Below are 17,657 nucleotides of genomic sequence, written 5' to 3' on the forward strand. Positions count from 1 at the left end.
CTGAATTTTGTTCATGCCTGACAGAATGGAAAACTTGTTAATGATGTTACTTCGTCAAGATGTTGGCGCAGGTAAGATTCAGCCGAACCTAAAATTCGCATAACGACAATCACCTAAACGCAATTCTATCAAATAAAAAGTAAATTTCACCAACAGTTAAATGGAATTGGAAAACTGATTTCACCATTAGTTGAATAGAATTTACCCCTCTTCGTTAATTCGAAGTTGGACAACGTCATTATATTCCACACCTTCTATTTTGTAAATTGTTATTTTGTAGTGACTGACTGCGCCTCCACGACTAGATTTCGTCACAGCTCAGAAGTTGGGTTTGCAGACGACGGATTTCATTTGTTATTTTCTGGTAAGGTGATGGGTGCTGGAAGCTGGACAAGTCAGTGTGCTCTATACACAGGTAGACAATTTATATGGTGAAAGACACTACATTACAACGGGAAACGGATTCCGAATACACAGTGTGATCAGGACCATTTTCCTGCTGACCTCATCAAAGACATGGTAAGAATTCTAGTATTTCATCTTACCCACGTGAGTTCCCTTTATTGTCAGACGTTCGACATCTAGTGACTGCATGTTTGAACTAGAGGTTGTCTTAGCATTTCAGTTTCGTTTTTCCCTGCATACGAACAGCTGCAAAAGTAATGCTTTTCTTGCGTGAGTTTTAAGAGGGAATTTTACTCTCGTGGAAAGCCGACAGTGTCGTTGTAGCTCATTGAAGACAAGGTTTACTAGAGCTCTGTCATTCGAGGTCTAAAATAACGTGGTACAAACGTAGGTACCATTTTAAGCACGTTATGTTGTCTCCATTCATTGCTTGTTTCTCAGTTTCGAATGAAGGATTCTTTTTCGAATGTCGACAAGAAAATTTATTATTAAGTTGAGGTAATAAGATTTCCAGCCCTCTATATTCAGCTAGTAAAATCGAAGTTCGTTTTCTGTTGTTTTTAGTGGCTGTCTAAAAGCCTTAAGTTCTTGATAAAAACCAGAAAACTGAAGCAGACGATGACTATCGTTAATCTCCCGCTGGCGTTTTAAAGTGCCTTGAGTGCTTCACGTCGCAATAAATAAAGTCACACAAACTTACAACAGCCGTTGCATTGTGCTACTTGACTAGTTTCTCACCTGGATCTCGTCGAGGTCATATTCAGAAGCCAATTCGAAGTATGCTTATCATTTTTTGAGCAGAACTTGGTATTCCTGGAATGCCTTTGATTCCCGATGTCGTAACCGAATCCTGTGGATTACTCAGGAAACCATTTTTTATAAAAATGTCTGCTTTTATTTTTCCATCCTTCTGGAGCGAAAAGTATTTGCGGCAAGCCTTTTAAAGACAAAATAGAATCTCTTTTGACTTAGGTTTATCTAAGTTTGAATTCAACTGGTCTCTTGGCGACGGTTGGCATTTGTCAGAAGTAAACTAAAAGCTTCAATGTATTCCATAATCCACCCTACTTCACATTTATTACCGTTTCCTGTTACTGAGCTCGTGTTCAGTCCATACCCAATGCGACTTAGTCTCGATTCGATGTGGGCCATGAATGACTTGTTTACATCTGACTTGGGTAAATTCATTAAATGTCTTTCAACGTTTTCCAGAGCCTCGAATCGAGTTCCTCTTGGCGAAACGTCAAAAGGTCGTGCACGAGCAACCTGAATCTTCCATCACCCATCAGCTTTCTATTTGTCTTCTTTCCAAATCGTGCAAGTTGAAAGAGTGCTTATAAACGAATTCCCGTTTCGAATGTTATCTTTAAATTGAAATTTTGCCGTCCTGCGTAGAATAATTTAGTGAGTGGGTCCGTAAATTTCCGGAGAAAGTAAACGAACAACAAAAAGAAAAGAGGGCGATTGCTCCATTTGATTTCACTTTGAAAATGGTCCGCGAATGGCAGTCGGTCGGTCTATCAAAAGAGATAGAAATGGTGCTCAGATAAACGCATCTTCAGTAAAATTCGCGTTGACGTGCGAAATTCCTTGAGGTCGTTTTTATTTTTATCACACAAAATCCTTAGTTTTTTTGCTGCGAGAATCAAGCTTTCATCGTCGCTTTCCCTCCCTGCTGCCACCCAAGTTCAAGTTCCTGGGAATAGAAAACCGTCGGTTTGTGTTATTTCCCATGCCGGGAGCTGAGACCAACAAACTGTACGAATCGCCGTATATCACAGTAATACCTGTGTGCCTAAACTAATAAGCAAACTAAAAGGCCCTAAAGAAAATCCGTTAGCTTTTGTATCCATCCCAGGAAAATGATTTCATTGTGGCTGCATATCGTTCGCCCCAAGCTGTGAATTTCTTTAGCAAGAGTCAAGCGAGCTAGACGTTCGGCTTGCAATTACCAACTTTTATGGGTGGACATTATTTTTGTCTTACTTTTCGGTTTAGCGATGCTAAACAAAACAGTCCATTTTTGGCGCAGACCTTTTTCTTGCGGTTAAAGGTGTTGCAGTGAAATAGGATTTGTCCTACATGAGGGTGTAAGTGTTAAGATTGCTAACCAACAACCTGGCGTGAATTACTAATATATAAGAACACGAAGTACTAATGCAAACTGGCTTGTTTCATTAAAATGGAAAACGTCGTGTTTTCGTTGACTTGGCATTACAGGTCTAGCGCTTCTTTGAATTTCAGCAACCTCCGTTCAAGAAAAACCAGCAGCGTAGCTGACGCACTGGCTCTTGCAGCGCATCCCATTTCGTCTTAGTATCCTTTTTCGTTGCCGCTAATGGAAAGACAAGAGCCACAGGCAAAAAAAAAAAGAGAAAAACATTTTCGTATATGGCGTTGTGCGATCTATTTCCAGTCGTCCCCAGCATCAATCGCTTGAACGTGAGCTGAATATTAAATTGATTATTCATCGGGGTCGGTGATGAGCCAAGAGACGCAATTTATGCGTTAAATGGCCATTCTTTACGCCATTTTTAGCAGCAGTGTGTCGTTCGTATTTGTCAATGTCACCGCTACACCGAATAGCACAAGTACCGATAACGTGCTTCGCTCGAAGATAAAGCTAATGTAACCTTCTCCATTCTTTTTTCTTCTTTCAGTGCGACAAACTGTGTTCTTGAAACTATTTTAACGACTAGTTTGCGATAAATTTAGTTTCATTTTTTTAAATAATGTGTGTACATTATTAAGGCCCCCTGTTTATGTTGAAGCAAAGAAAAGAACTAAAACCGGTATCGATGTGATCGGGTTAACAAGGTGACAAAATCCACAAACCAGTAAATGTGTTAACTACATTTTTCTTTCACGGCCACAGTGTTAAGGAAGTGATTTGCGGTTAAACGGATTTAAGAATACCTTCCGATAATTAGTATAGGCACACCGTTGGATCCCGCAACTTGACAACCCTCCTGTGGGATTAGAAGTGCTGATCCACCTGCAGCCCAACGCCCCCGTTATCCCTCCTCTTCCTTGTTCGCCGTCTCTTGTAATTACTTGTTTGATTACCCATGGTAATTCTATCAGAAGGTGAATGAAGATACTTCATTGAATGTGACAGCTGCATACAAAAATATTTCGCAGCTTCTTCTGGGAAGTCAAAGCCAAAACGTTCCTTGTCATTATTCAAAAGGGGAGTGTTTTATCTCTCTAGGAGACCGTTGGTCGATCAAGCTTAACGACGTGTCAGGTCTTTTTCTAGATATCTTCAAGTCTCGGGGGCATGTCTTGGATGGCCCGTTTGACTTTGCCAAAAGAAAAATAATGTCCCTCACTATTGTTAGTGTACGTTTTTGGCCTTTTGATTTGCCATCGTCATGGTTCCTCTTCAACTCTTTCCTTTTATTTTTTATTTTTTGCTCATCATTCAAAGCAACTTTGTGTTGGTCCACAGTAGAAGAAAATTGTCGAAAATGAAAAATGACAAAAGAAAAGCCACGTGCTGTCCGTCTGCGCACATTGCCCGTCCACACAATGGGAGGTCGAGACAATTAACACTTTGCCTCTAAAATCCTCTGTTCATGCAATTTATACATGCTCGGCTATTGTCCGGAACTAATCGGAAGATTTCATATTCACAATGTTCTTTGTTCTATTTTTCAGGTCAGAGGTCGGGTCTTTTATTTTCCTGTGAAGTAAAGAATCGTTTTGACAAGGTGGAGCAAGTCCTTTGATCTCCGCCAACATTCTGATGTGTACAAACATATGCGGAGACATCCGTTTCCCTTCCAGTTGATCAGAAGGTATACTATATTACTAAAAATTTTTATAACTAACAAAGTAACAAATAGGGAACATTACAAAGAGTTTGGCATTTTCTCTTGTGTGGACAATGATGAAGAAGAAAGTTTACCAGAAGGGGCGATGCAACACGCCACCTGGGCAATTTAATTCGCGCGCTACGCTGCCATCCAATTCTGGAACTTTGGTGCTTATCCAGGTGGGGGCATCAACCATCAGCAACAGACATGGCCCTTTTAGTATATACAACAAGTCAGCTGTATATATCAATAGATGAAATGTTTGCCCAACAAGAAAGTCAGAGAGACTGTGTGAGCGAGGGAGGGAAAACGAAAGAGAGAGAGAGAGAGAGAGAGAGAGAAAGAGAGAGAGAGAGGATGAAAGGGGAAGGGAGAGAAGAGGAGAGGAAGGGAAAAAGAAGGGGAGGGGAAGAGTTTCTCCGTCTCATCCGCTCGACTCCTCTGGTGCTCAAATGTCAGCTGCTCAGCTCATGACTGGCTCAGTTCCATTCCAGTCGGGGTCGCAGGAGGACACGATCTTCTCACGCTCCGTTTCTTAACATCCGGAACTATAGCAGATGCCGAGCCCGTGATTGTTGCATCCCTTTGGTGTGGATCCATCGCCTGCGCGTCATTTAGAGCTTCTCTTCTTCCGAGGATTCAACACAGCACCCAGCTTCCGTTTCAGCTAATCCGTGGTGCCCCACCTACGAGTGCCCGGAAAACAAAGGAGCTTTGCCTATGCAAAAATAAACTAAAGAAAGAAAACGAACGGCAGCAGCTGCATTAGTGTGTAATAGCTCAACCGACATTTCCGCCTGGATGGTCATTTCGACGTTGTTACGCGCTCCAGCACAGCTAGATGCGGAACCGCCTTCGATCTCATACATCAGCGGCCTGTGATTCAAACATTGTGGGGTAGTTACGTACGAAGCGGACGGTGCAAAATTGCTTGAAGCCCCAAGGTGTTTTTTTTTTGTGTTGAATCCGACGACTTGTTCTCTTGTTGTTATTCGCAATGGCTAGTTGGTTGCCAGTGTGTATCCTGTTCTACGTCTTTGTCAGCGGTTGCTATGGCAACGGGTCATCTCTGAGTGGCATTGGAGGCGTCATCGGTGGCGGCGCTGGAGGTGACACTTTCTTTCCCGATTGGGGTGTGGGTGGTGGCCGGGCTGCCCAGCCTACCTGCCTGGACATCCCGCGCAACTTGTCCCTCTGTCACGGCATTCGTTACTCCAAAATGCGTTTGCCCAATCTCCTGGATCACGACTCGATGGCCGAAGTCATCCAGCAAGCGGCCTCGTGGGTCCCACTCCTCAACGTCCGCTGCCACGCCGACACCCAGCTCTTCCTCTGCTCTCTCTTCAGGTATCGTTGGCACATCTCCCATTACTTTGTAAGTTATAACCCCCGTGTTGACTACAACGCATTTTCTGTCTCATCCTAGTCCCGTGTGTCTCGATCGGCCCATCTATCCGTGTCGCGGACTCTGCGAGCGCGTCCGACAGGGATGCGAAGGCCGCATGAAAACTTACGGCTACCCGTGGCCCGATATGCTCCGCTGCGACAAATTCCCGCTGGATAACGACATGTGCATCGGACCTCTCTCCACCGGCTCTTCCTCTGAAGGTAAGCATATCAGCTCTTCTATACTATTCGTGTTACTGAATGTATTAAAAAGTGAAGAGAAAAAAAAGAGGGGATGAAGCGAACCTTACGAAAGCACGGAAACAGTTTTAAAAAAGGAAAATTCATGCGGGTAGCATAACACACAACAAAAGATAAAAAGAAAAGAAAAAAGGAAAACAGAAACCTTGGCTAACTGTCGTTTGTCAGGGCTTCTTGACTGGTGTAGTGGGCCTGGGTGTGTGTGTGTGCGTTAAAAGTGTCTGACAGCTCCCAGACGCTTGCCTCCTGCTGTTTCACCTGATAGGCGATCGTACGGGATGCTGTCTGTCCCCACAGAGCAAGCAGAAACCCGTAAACACGACCCCGAAAACCTCAACGTTTACTTTTTTATCTTTTACTCGGGAGTCATTCCGGAATTACAGCGAAGGAAGGATTGGTTCACAGGGGAATGCAAATGGTTTTTTTTTGTGTGTGTGTGTGTTTCTTTCTTTTTCACTAGCGTAGTCTGTTAGTTTAGTTGTTTCTTCTGGTATGAGACATGCCAACGTGAGCAGACTGTCGAATTGAATATTCGAGGACGGTTTACTGGGGGTGGGTGGGGAGCCCTTAAGCTAGTTAGTCTCTTCTTGTATTCTTTCCCTTCCAAACTAGCCTGCCTTGGATTGCCTTATCAGCGACGTGTTACGTGACCCACCGAACAGTAAATCGATCCGTCACTTATGTGTCTAATTCCTCTCTCTTACCAACCATCTTTCCATTACATTTCTCATTATGAAGAGGGGTGGGGCTTTTGTTGTTGTTGCGAGCCAACAACAAAAAAAAACGATGATTACACAAAACAGTGTGTTATTATATCATTTTGCAGTTGAAACATGGTTTTGAAAGCATGACAAAAGAAAAGGAATCATGGAGGCAGAGAGCTTGGCAGCCTTTTTGTTATTAAGCGTTTCATATACGTGTTGTTTGTTCACGTTTGGCCCGCTGGCTATCTAAATGCAAATGAAGGAGATCACGATGGGTCGGGCTGCTCCCAGCCTCGTTTGCATATCACCAGACCAACGGACAACAACCCACACTTTTTTCTCGCTCTTTGTGTATCTCTCGACTATGAAACCTTTAGCCTTGATTCGTCTGCGCTTTGGCAGCAATGTTTCTGCTGGGAAAAAAAATCGTCACCTTTTCGTTCCTTAGATTTTCATTTTTTAAACGTTTTTCTTTGAAAATCTCATTACAGCAAGTGATTGCCAAGCCTGCGAAGAAGTTGATACCTATGAAAATATCATGGACAATTACTGTCGCGCCGATTTTGGTGAGTTGTCGACCTACTGTGAACAAGTGAACTAAACTTGACTGTTGTGCTTTAAATTTTTAGTTGCCCGAACCAAGCTCCGACGAGTGCGACGCAATAAGGTCAGCGGCAAGAAATCCAAAATGTTGAAAATGTCTCCAGAGATGCGCGAAGAGTGGCGTCGCAATCAACGACCGAACCTCATCATGGAACTCGGAGATGATTGCTGCACGGATCACTTCAACACGGTAGCTCTTAGCCGGACCGCAGCTGGCGGAAGTAATGGCGGTGATCGTTTTCTGGTGATGGGAGTTCAGCGTAACGGTCAACTGGTCCCCACTCTTATTCTTCCATGGACAAAAAGATCCAAAGTACGTTAGAAACCCGAACGGGGGGGGGGGGGGGGCAAATAACGAGTTTTTCAACAACAAGAGAACCGGTTTTTTTTTGTATTCAACTATTCGTTTTTATAGGCTATTCGCGGTGCGGTCAAAGCTTTCAAACAATTCAACTGCTCCGATCCCAAAGCTGTTTTCGCTTCTGAGACGGCGTCATCTGTTATCGAGGGCAACGGTAAATACAAAGAAAGAATTTCAATTTTTGTCGGATTACTAATCGATTGGCGCTCAACAGACCGCCAACGAAGGGGTAAGCAAATGCGAGAGAAGACAAGCACAACTACAACGACGACTTCGACCCCCACAACAGCCTCGACAACACGGAAAGGCCGAGGACAACATGGGGGAGGACAACGGAGCCGAAGCAGAGCAGAAAATCACCATCAAGGCCAATCGACGCGCCATCAACATCAACTTCAATGAGAAAGAGATTCGCCGATGGAAATCCTAGTCCCCAGCGCAGTACACTGTTTTAAAGGCCAGACGTCCACCCATGCCCAGAAGAACGGAATTAATAAGAAATCAGCTTTTTGAATGGAATCTCCAGGTATATTCCTCGGCCGCAGTAGAAAAACAAAAACGAAGAATAAGAACGAAAAGAAAAACAAAACAAAACAAAAAAAACAACAAAGCAGCTTTCGAACTTTTTCTCTCTTTTTAAAGTATATATTCTCAGTAATTCCATGGCTTGTCCCTTCTTTTTTTTATTCTCTCTCATCGCTGCGTATCGTTGCAACAGTATTGTTTGAGGGAGTGGGAATCCATTGCGTTGCTGGCCCATAAGAGTTTCCGTGAACAACCGAAATCTTGGCCACTTGCTTTATATTTCCCCGCCTTTTTTTTTAAAGCACTGTTTGTTGAAAAGTTGCGCTTTTTTTGCCCACCCCCATTTTTTCGAAAATATCGTGAACGTCTCTTATTTTCACTTGGCATATGGAGCGGTTGGAGGGAAGGAGAGTGTGTGAATTTGGTTCCGTCTCTCTCTTGTTCCCACCTTCTGAGTTGGATCATATCAAGCTAATATTCAAAAATAAATTTTAAGTTCCCAAACGAAGAGAAACGCCATGCCCAAACAACTTACGTTGCCATGCAAATAGTTTATTGTGAATTTTGCCTTTGCTCCTGTTTATTGTATGTCGCCTAGGCAACCGCCCGTTTGCTCACCCTGACTGTCTTCACAAAAACTAAGGCCTTGGCTTAGTTTGGTCAAGACAAAAATTCCCGATTAACTGTTTTCCTTTCCCCCCACCAAGTGCTAAATTATTAACAGTCGTTCAGATATGGCTACTAATCGTGCAGGTAAGTTGTTATTCACCATTGCTCACTGTGTGTATTATTAGTGCACTGTCGTGTTCGGTGATCGGTCAGCCTTAGGTACTTAATGGCCATAGGTAGTAGGAACGCATTCTTTGGCTCCACCTCCCGCAGCAATGCACCCCTTCAACCATTTGTTTTATGTGTGAGAACTTGGGCATATGTGCCATGGATATACAAGTCTCTGTACATTTTCTGTTTGCCGTAACACATCATCAACCGAAGGCCGGATATAATTAGTTTCGTACCTACCGGTTGATTGATGGCGTGCACAAGGTCTGAACAGGTACAGTTCCCTCGTCTATTGATTCTTGGGTTTTAAAAATATATCCTACCCATGTACTCGACGGAGAACTAAATTGTAAGGCGGCTGATTATCCCCACCGGCCTCTTAAAGAACGTGATGGAGACCTCTTAAGTCAACAGTGTGCGCCATGAGAAAATGGATTTTTATCGCTCCATGGCGCTTGATCCATCAATTCGTGATATGTGGATATTATGTACGATGGTTTGTATTTTCAGAAGCGCATAAAACAAATGGTCGTTCAAACTCCCTGCAGGTCTCCTTAGCACTGAAGTAACATGTTGAGTAGAATGCACTTATAGTATCTAGAAAGTATTCGCCATGGCCGGATGTTTGTTACCGTACGACCCATTGGAACATACCAACATGTTCTCCAAAGCTGGTCATGCACCTTATTGTCTTTTCTGTACAGTATTTCATTTTGCAATTTCCAGACTTTTAATTTAAATTTCCCTTTATTTCGCCAACCGACCCGTGTTTCATTCCACAGAGAGCGAGGAGAGCGATGAGGAAGACGGAACCGGCAACGTGACGCGAATGGTGATGAGACCGCCAGGCCATTCAGGCAAAGCCAAGAAAGGTCACCTTTGCCTTGATGCTTCTTTTGAAACAGGTATTTTTACGTTTTCTGTTATATAGTGCTCTTTTAACAGTTATGGTTTTTTGAATATGTTAAAAATTTTAGGAAATCTTGGGAGGGTCGATTACATAAGCGACTTTGAGTACGATCTGTACATTCGCTCAGATTCCTGCAATCCTCGTCACCGATTTTGGTTTAATTTCACAATTGACAATGTCCGCCTCGATCAGGTGATACCTTAATCCCATTCGTTTATTTAACCAGTTTGAAAATGTATTTTAAGATGTTTAATGATTTTTAGAGAGTCATATTGAATATCGTAAACTTCAGCCGAGAATCTACCTTACTTAGCGCTGGTTTAACCCCGTTAATTAAATCCATCACTCGACCTCACTGGTAAGAGATTACATAGTGTACACCAAAGCCGAGAGTTATCAATGCTTTAATCCATTTCGTTGCAAACTCGTTTGCGTAAAGGGAGAGAATGCCGACAACGCAAGTCTTTTACCACCAATCTCCGCACCACGGTAATCGCTACATCTTGAGCTTGGCGCTCAACTTTGACGTTGAAGAGGATGTCTATCAATTAGCCCTGACCTACCCATACTCGTTTTCTCGTTTGCAATTCTATTTGGATTTGGTTGACGAACATTTCCCATCTATCGTCCATCGTGAAACTATTGGCAACAGCATCGTAAGTCGAATATTTTTTCCTTCCTGTTTTTTTAAAATAAGATCTTTCAGGGAATTTGATGGAGCAAACGTTAACCCTGTTTATTCTTACGTACACTAGCAAAATCGACCGGTTGATTTACTGACAATCACAAACCAAGCAACAGATTGCGATGAAGAGTCCAAACCTATCAGGAAGAAAACCGTTTTTATTATTTGTCGATCTCATCCGGGAGAATCTCCGGCATCGTATGTTTGCCAAGGTGAGATAAAAGAAATACGCCATTCGAATCAAGGTTTCTTTTTAAGCTAATTTAAAAAATATTGTTTATAGGGTTGATTGATTTCCTCGTTAGTTCTGAACCTATTGCTAGAGCGCTTCGGGAGTTCGTCGAGTTCAAGATCATTCCGATGATAAATCCAGACGGTGTATTCAACGGCAACGAAAGGTATTGCTTTTTTTTTATCCCTGTTTGTTTTTTCCCTAAAAAAAAGTGATCCCAATTCATGTGTTTGATTGTACCCTTATTTTCGTAATGTAGGTCATCCATGGTTGGTGCAGATTTAAATCGTGTGTGGAATGATTATTCTGAATTTTTCCATCCCACAGTCAAGGCAGCGATGGATGCTATCCGACACTTGGATGAACAACCGGTATGTACAATTAATCATTAATATCAATTAATCAGTATCTGATTATTGTTGAAATCATTTGAAGGATTCGAATTTGGAATTCATTTTGGATTTACATGCTCATCACTCTTTGTTGGGTACTTTTCTGTACGGGAATTCTTACGATGATTTCCTGAGGTGGGTTGTTCTATCATCCCCACTTTACGTAGTCGATTTAAAGCTAAAGAAAAAAGAAATAATAATAACATCTCTTTCTTTTTTAAAAGGTTTGAGCGGCATTTACTTTTCGGAAAAATCTATTCCCAGACGGTTGAAGATTTCTGTATGGGAAACTGTATGTACAATAAGGACAACTTAAAAGCAGGCACGGCACGAAGGTATTTCCTTACATTCTGGCCAACAAAACCATGCCGATGTCGTTTGAAGACATTGTGATTATACTTATATCTGTTATTAGATATCTGAGTCACACAGTCAAAGAGCATGTCAACGTCTACAGCTTTTTTATATCAATGATGGGATTCCAGTTACCCAACTCTACTGACATTCACCTCTATGACGAAGAAGGATGTAGGAAAAATAATTCAAAAACTTGTTATTGGTAATTTTTTAAACTCAAAATTTGAATGCAATTTTGAAATATAGATCAGCGCGCAGGAAGAAATCTAGCAAGAGCCCTGTTTGAATATTACAAAATCGTTGGTCATATTCCAGCGAGTTACATACAGTCTCTTCAACCGGCACCCGGACGAAAGAAAACAAAATACGAAGTTGCATCCACTTACCGCAATTTTCGTTCTGAAGGGAAACAAATTGCCAACCGGATTGACGGAAAAGAAGGCGATGAAGGGGATGGCTCTGCGCTCGCTTCATATCGGCGGGCTAATCGCTTAATTCTCGAAATTGAACCATGTTTCACCCAAAATCCTTCTTTTCGACCTTTTCTACGGAAACCTGTCACAATCCAGGTAAAAGACTCCATGGATTCAAGATCTACCACGCCACTTTCTAATGGTCAGTCGTCGTCCAGCGGCGGCAACTCGGATCCGAAAGTGCCATCTATTCCGAGTTTATCAGTGATAGATTTTAGTAGCTTGACAATGAGTCGAAAAGAACTGCGACAGCTTCATCGAAGAAACTCACCTTCTATTTAGACTGCGAATGATTCTATCTGTTCTCAGCGAATTATCGACATATGGAAGGTAGTAGTTTTGGCTTAGCTATCTGTGTTCTACTGTTCTTCTTAAACAAATTACAAGTGAAAGAAAAAAAAAGACAAAGTAGAATGAGATACTTTATTATCATTTTATACTTAAAAGGAAAACAAATGATCTTACGTTCTAGTTCATTTCGCCGTATTCAATGCAATTTCGCCATAAGAGTATCCGAGTGCAAGGGAGGCCTATCTATCAAATCTTTGTCTAACAAAATTTTACCGAATTGTGTGGACCGAAAAAGCATCAAAAATATCTGTGCTGCACTCTTGAAGTCTGGGTACTCCTTATAGGTGCCTGGAAACAGCCAGCAAGAATTAGTTCCTCTATAAATTAATCAGGAAAAACAAAGAAACAATACCCTCAACTTGTCGTATTTTTATCCGTAGGTTTCTTTGGACAGCAATGTGGAATAAAACCTCCATGATGTTATCATTAGGGGCTTCTAATCCTAATGAAGAAACGTAGCCAAACTCTTCGTTTTTGTTCAGCCAATATAATAAGTAGTCCACAACTACCTCTTCTCCAACAAGGTGGTCTTTAAACGAAGCTGTTTAAATAACGAGAAACGAAAACTTATAATCATGGCCAACATTTATCGATAAGGACGAACTCTTAACAGACCACAAGAAGCAAGCCGCATTCCAATTTCCATTGTGCTAATTTTAGGATTCATGATGCCAGGAGTATCAAAAAGATAGACAGCTGGGCTATTTGAAACTCGAATTCTTTCATGAACATTTTTCGTCAGGCCAGCTTCTGGCGCGACTTGAAGAGCACTACGTTTCCTCATATGGACGCCACGAAGAGCATTAATTAAAGACGATTTTCCAACATTTGGCACCCCAAAGACCATCAAGTTAAACCCTACAACATCACGTCTGTTATACCTTTCACTCTCAGTAATAAGTTGTGTGGCTTTCTTTGTAACCTGAAACAGACAAAAGGAACTTACGAAAGAAAAATTAGTGCACAGAACTAAAAAAAAAAAATACTTCTCTCAGTCCAGGACATGTGTCTTGCTTTGAATTTGTGAATACTACATGCTGGATATTTTCTCTTGCCTTCAAGGTGGATACAATAGCTGGTTGATATTCCAAGGGGATTAAATCTGATTTGTTTAATACTAGGATGTATGGTTTTGCAGCCACAAAGCTACGGGTAAGGTTTGGGTTTCTTCCAGAAAATGGTATTCTTGCATCATGAACTTCTAGGACACAGTCAACGGATTTCAATTTTGCCTCCATCTGTTTCATGCCTGTACGCGTTATATTTCGAGTAATATGAATAATATATCATGCGAAAACGCTTCACTTCGATTTTAGAATCACCTCGGTTCATGTGCCCTGGAAACCATTGTGTAGCTTTTTTTTCTGGAAAAATGAACTGTTCTCGAAATTTTTGCTTGATTTCAGGCAAGATTGCTTGCCACCTCACAGGATTTTTCATTGGAAAATGTTTCCAAATTTTGCAACGAAACAACTTGGTTTTACTCTTTTTAAAAGTAACGGCAATGTTTACTTCTCTGTAGCAGACTACACTTTAAAAATCGATTAAGCTTACGAGTCGCTCTATCGAAACGTGAACCAATAGTAAACCATTCAAAAGTGTTGGCGTACTCGTTTGACGTGTCAGTGACTTGTGAAAAAGTAAAATTTCCAAAGCGTCGAATGGGAAATGTAATAGGAAACGCGTCACAGGTCGAAAAAGATATGGGAACTGAAGAATGGTTGAAAGATATACAGGAAAATCGTATCCTAGATTTCAGTCGGAAAGTATCACACAGCCAATTTCTTAAGGTAATTTACTACTATACCTAGGTGCTGGTACTTGCTAATAAAGGCAACAGGCTATCACTTCATTAAGTATAACTTTACATTAGAGAATTTTTTAAAAACTTGTTTCTAGCATATTCAACAAGAATACACCGAGGCATGCCTTAATGATTTGCCTTGGTCTATATTGGAAAATGTGAATTTGTATCGTCAAGTCAATGGGTCATTCAACAACATTAGCAGTTTATCTACAAATTTACCACTTAGAATTCCACACTTGACTCATGTAAATCTGTCCTACAACTCTCTTGCAGAACTTCCCTCTAGTATTGCCCTGCTGTTCCACCTGAAGGAATTACTTTTACGAGGCAATAGATTAGTTTTCCTTCCAGAGGAGATGTGTCTTTTACCAGAACTTGAAATGCTAGATGTTTCTTATAATCAACTTCGAAGCTTACCCAAAGGAATTGGGAAACTTCAGAAACTAACCAAATTGAATGTTTCCCACAATTTTCTGAGTTCAATACCTTGCTCCTTAGGCCTCAATCCACATTTATGTGTACTTGTAGCCAACAATAACATATGTAAAAGTCCTCCTCAAGAAGTTTGTAATAGTAGCAATGAATTATTGTTTTATTTGCATAAACATGCACCTGAGGTACTCTGCTCTAGAAACCGTAACCACTTCCCCCGAATTCGTTCAAATGTAGCTCGTTCCCAGTTGGATGATGATGTCCGAACTCAAAATGTAGCGTCCTATGTCCAAACACTGACACAAACAACAAAACCAGCTAGTAGAGCCAAAACGCCACTAGTTTTTCCTACCCATGGTACAAAATGGAGTCCAGATGATCTGAGAGACAAGATAATTGGTAGCGTCATATACTGTATAGAAATGAGAATTATTTGTATCCTAAACCACCTTCCGCTCTTTCCATTTTTCGTTTTTTTAAGGTCTCGTCTATGGTGCTGTTCTTGGGGATACCCTTGGAGTTGCTACAGAATACCTGATGGCGGATGAAATCAATTTCTATTATGGTGGGGGTAGACTGGATCACCATACTATCGTCCAGGACGAACACCGCTCGCACTTTCAGCGTGGAAAAACAACTTGTGTTTCTGATTTTGCGGTTAGCCATGTTTATTTCAAACAAATCTGCATTTCTAACAGTTGTTTGTGGTAACTAGCTTTTAATATTCGATTCCATCCTTCGCTGGTCGGGCGTTTTGGATGAACTGGAACTTGCTCGTTGTTTACTTGACTATTCAACGAAGGGCATTAAAGATCTTAATTCCGAACCATTAATTACGTCTAGCGTTGTGAATCGGCTACTTTCCCAAGAGCGTTTTCCACACGATCCGCACGGCGTAGCACGTGAAACAGCTCAGCTATTTAACGAAGCCATTTGTGAAGATCTGCATGCCTTACCTATGGCAATTATGTGTGGTCTTCCTCAGTTTTACAACCTTTCTGAAGTTCAGTCGAATGCCGCACGAGTCTGCCGGACAACCCATAACCATGACCGTGTTGTAAAATCTGCCTCACTTTTGGCTTCGATGGTAGCTTTGATTCTCCAGGTATTTTACTTTTACCTTTTACCAAATCGATAACCGTAAGTGTACGTAAACACTCGGCAAAATTGCAATGAAGAAAAGGCCACAAAATGATATTTTAAACTCACTAATCTTTAATCGAAGTCGGTAACATAATTGGTAACAATTCTTGTTATCAATGAACTCTTTCTAACTAGGGTTGTGAAATGGACCTTGTTAATAAAATGACTGATATTCATATATTTCCGGATCGCGAGAAAAGAACTATCAGCGAATTCGCCTATGTATAAGTGTACTTACAGTTAAATAAAAATATTTGATAAATAACGTTCTAATTGCTATCATTCAGGATCGGACGTGGGAGGAAAAGGACGAACTTGACCGCGTTATAAGTGCAGCCTATTTTTGTTTAGGGGAAAAAGAACCACATTTTGAAATGATGCTGAGGAATGTCCTCTTCCTTGGTGGCCAAAGCCGTATTTATGGAACAGTTTGTGGTAGCATATTGGGATGTCGTTCGGGATATGCCTCCATGCCAGCGCGATGGATTGAAGGGATACATTCATCCGTTACCGAATGGCTTAATGAGCGATTAAACCATCTTCTGGATATGATGGGCCTTCCCTAAGCGTGTGTTTCGTTGGATTTTATATCTATTTAATCAGAAAAATCATTTATATTTTTAATGTCTTAAAGAAAGTTACCTCTTCATTGCACATTTTGTCTTCTTTAACTTATTGCTAGGAGAGCTGAAAACAAATAATTGGCAAAAAGACGCACCCCAGTTTTAAATAGTAGAGGCATAAAGGAGAAAGATGGAGGAGATGCTGCCCCCATGAGGCCCTATCGAAACATATTTTCCCAGAACAGCTTCTCCATTCCACCTTCATAGTAGAGGTGTAATGGAATTGCAAAGAAGTTTTAAAAAATTGTTTAATGATAAGTAATATGCACAGTAAAAAGCAAATAAAGATACGTTTAATGCTTCCACACAATTTTTTCACACACTCGTTTTTTACGATATTTCTCTCAACTTGGCGTTAGTATTCGACACAGAATGCGGTCTACTGAACTATGGCAATCCGTTTTACCCCCCCCCCCCCCCCCCAAAAAAAAAAAACGAAAAGCGCCATTTTTTTTCTGTTTTTTATGGTTTATTCAAAAACCATAAGCCTAATATAAAATTATACCCGATTTTAGTGATCAGCGATCAATTTCGAATCGGAATAATGTATTTTTAAGTAAATCTAGAATTTGATGAAAATTGAAAAAGTAGGAAGGCTATAGCCTATGGCAATCCGTTTTACATAAGAAAAAAAAAAAGAAGTCGGAAAAAAAAAAAAATCGCACTTTTTTCTTTTCTTCCGAAACGTAGCCATCTACCGCTCAGACTCATTACTGGCGTAGGCAATTTCATTCCATTAGATGCCATTCGCAGTTAGTTCAGTAGCATGGATGGAGAATAACGCGTGGCTGGAGGAACAATTGAAAAATGGATAAGATAATACAACAAAAGGATGGTAAGTATAAACATTATTATATTGGTTTTCAATTATTAATTATTGTTTATTAGATCAAATTATGAAGCTGCAGACCCAGTTATTGGAACAACACAAAATATTAGATAACAACAAAGCTAAGGATCCTAATACGTAATGATTCTATTTATTTGCTTTTATTCATTCGTGTTTTGTAGCTCAAATTTTGAGTCTACAAGCTCAGCTAGGGGAAAAGAACAAATTGGAACGGAACAGTTTCCAAACAGTGAAGGAGGTTTTTCCAAACTCATCCCTAACTGAACATGAGGATGAATTGGCATTAGGCGAACACAGCCAGGTACCTAAACTTTTCAAATAAGAATTCAAAATAAGTATAGAATTTTAAAAAACAATTATTTATTGTTTAGTTATTCAGTCCACAACCTGACAGTGTGTTAAATTTAAATTCTGTTAGTGCTGCACTAAAAGAATCATTAGTAATAAGCCCATGCAGTGAAGGAACTGAACAATTGTGGGACCGTATTTGGGCCGAAAATGGGTGTGGTACAGAAACCCAGAAATGGCACAAGTTCAACATGAAACATGGATTAGGTAC

The 17,657-nt window shown here is 40.9% G+C and overlaps 4 protein-coding genes across 5 annotated transcripts; 3 read left to right on the forward strand and 1 right to left on the reverse strand.

Moving 5' to 3' along the window:
• The first annotated feature begins 4,441 nt into the window (after window positions 1-4,441).
• Window positions 4,442-7,943, forward strand: LOC130690104 (secreted frizzled-related protein 5-like). The gene is made up of 6 exons (XM_057513083.2): window positions 4,442-5,570; window positions 5,650-5,831; window positions 7,066-7,140; window positions 7,204-7,490; window positions 7,593-7,692; window positions 7,753-7,943. Exons 1-6 carry the CDS (start codon window positions 5,221-5,223, stop codon window positions 7,938-7,940), a joined length of 1,182 nt encoding a protein of 393 aa, XP_057369066.1. The 5' UTR covers window positions 4,442-5,220; the 3' UTR covers window positions 7,941-7,943.
• Window positions 7,944-8,503: 560 nt separating this feature from the next.
• LOC130689906 (cytosolic carboxypeptidase 6-like) lies at window positions 8,504-12,288 on the forward strand. 2 transcript variants are annotated; one of them, XM_057512848.2, is made up of 12 exons: window positions 8,504-9,517; window positions 9,626-9,748; window positions 9,821-9,945; window positions 10,017-10,111; window positions 10,193-10,409; window positions 10,509-10,650; window positions 10,722-10,836; window positions 10,930-11,041; window positions 11,106-11,197; window positions 11,287-11,397; window positions 11,478-11,590; window positions 11,666-12,288. In XM_057512848.2, the coding sequence occupies exons 1-12, from the start codon at window positions 9,457-9,459 to the stop codon at window positions 12,172-12,174; spliced, it is 1,815 nt and encodes a 604-aa protein (XP_057368831.1). In that variant the 5' UTR covers window positions 8,504-9,456; the 3' UTR covers window positions 12,175-12,288. The 2 variants fall into 2 exon arrangements, with proteins under 2 accessions (XP_057368831.1, XP_059352381.1); XM_059496398.1 differs by having other exon boundaries at window positions 8,504-8,816.
• Window positions 12,289-12,301: 13 nt separating this feature from the next.
• LOC130690136 (mitochondrial GTPase 1-like) lies at window positions 12,302-13,754 on the reverse strand. The gene is made up of 5 exons (XM_057513126.2): window positions 13,566-13,754; window positions 13,230-13,492; window positions 12,859-13,165; window positions 12,596-12,784; window positions 12,302-12,531 (listed from the first exon to the last, which is right to left on the reverse strand). Exons 1-5 carry the CDS (start codon window positions 13,681-13,683, stop codon window positions 12,380-12,382), a joined length of 1,029 nt encoding a protein of 342 aa, XP_057369109.1. The 5' UTR covers window positions 13,684-13,754; the 3' UTR covers window positions 12,302-12,379.
• A 58-nt stretch (window positions 13,755-13,812) lies between these two features.
• On the forward strand, window positions 13,813-16,528 carry LOC130689916 (uncharacterized). The gene is made up of 6 exons (XM_057512858.2): window positions 13,813-14,033; window positions 14,143-14,881; window positions 14,964-15,139; window positions 15,198-15,587; window positions 15,761-15,847; window positions 15,913-16,528. The coding sequence occupies exons 1-6, from the start codon at window positions 13,905-13,907 to the stop codon at window positions 16,189-16,191; spliced, it is 1,800 nt and encodes a 599-aa protein (XP_057368841.1). The 5' UTR covers window positions 13,813-13,904; the 3' UTR covers window positions 16,192-16,528.
• Window positions 16,529-17,657: the final 1,129 nt, after the last annotated feature.

The sequence above is a fragment of the Daphnia carinata genome, chromosome 7 (assembly GCF_022539665.2).
Source record: "Daphnia carinata strain CSIRO-1 chromosome 7, CSIRO_AGI_Dcar_HiC_V3, whole genome shotgun sequence".
Taxonomy (NCBI): Eukaryota; Metazoa; Arthropoda; class Branchiopoda; order Diplostraca; family Daphniidae; genus Daphnia; species Daphnia carinata.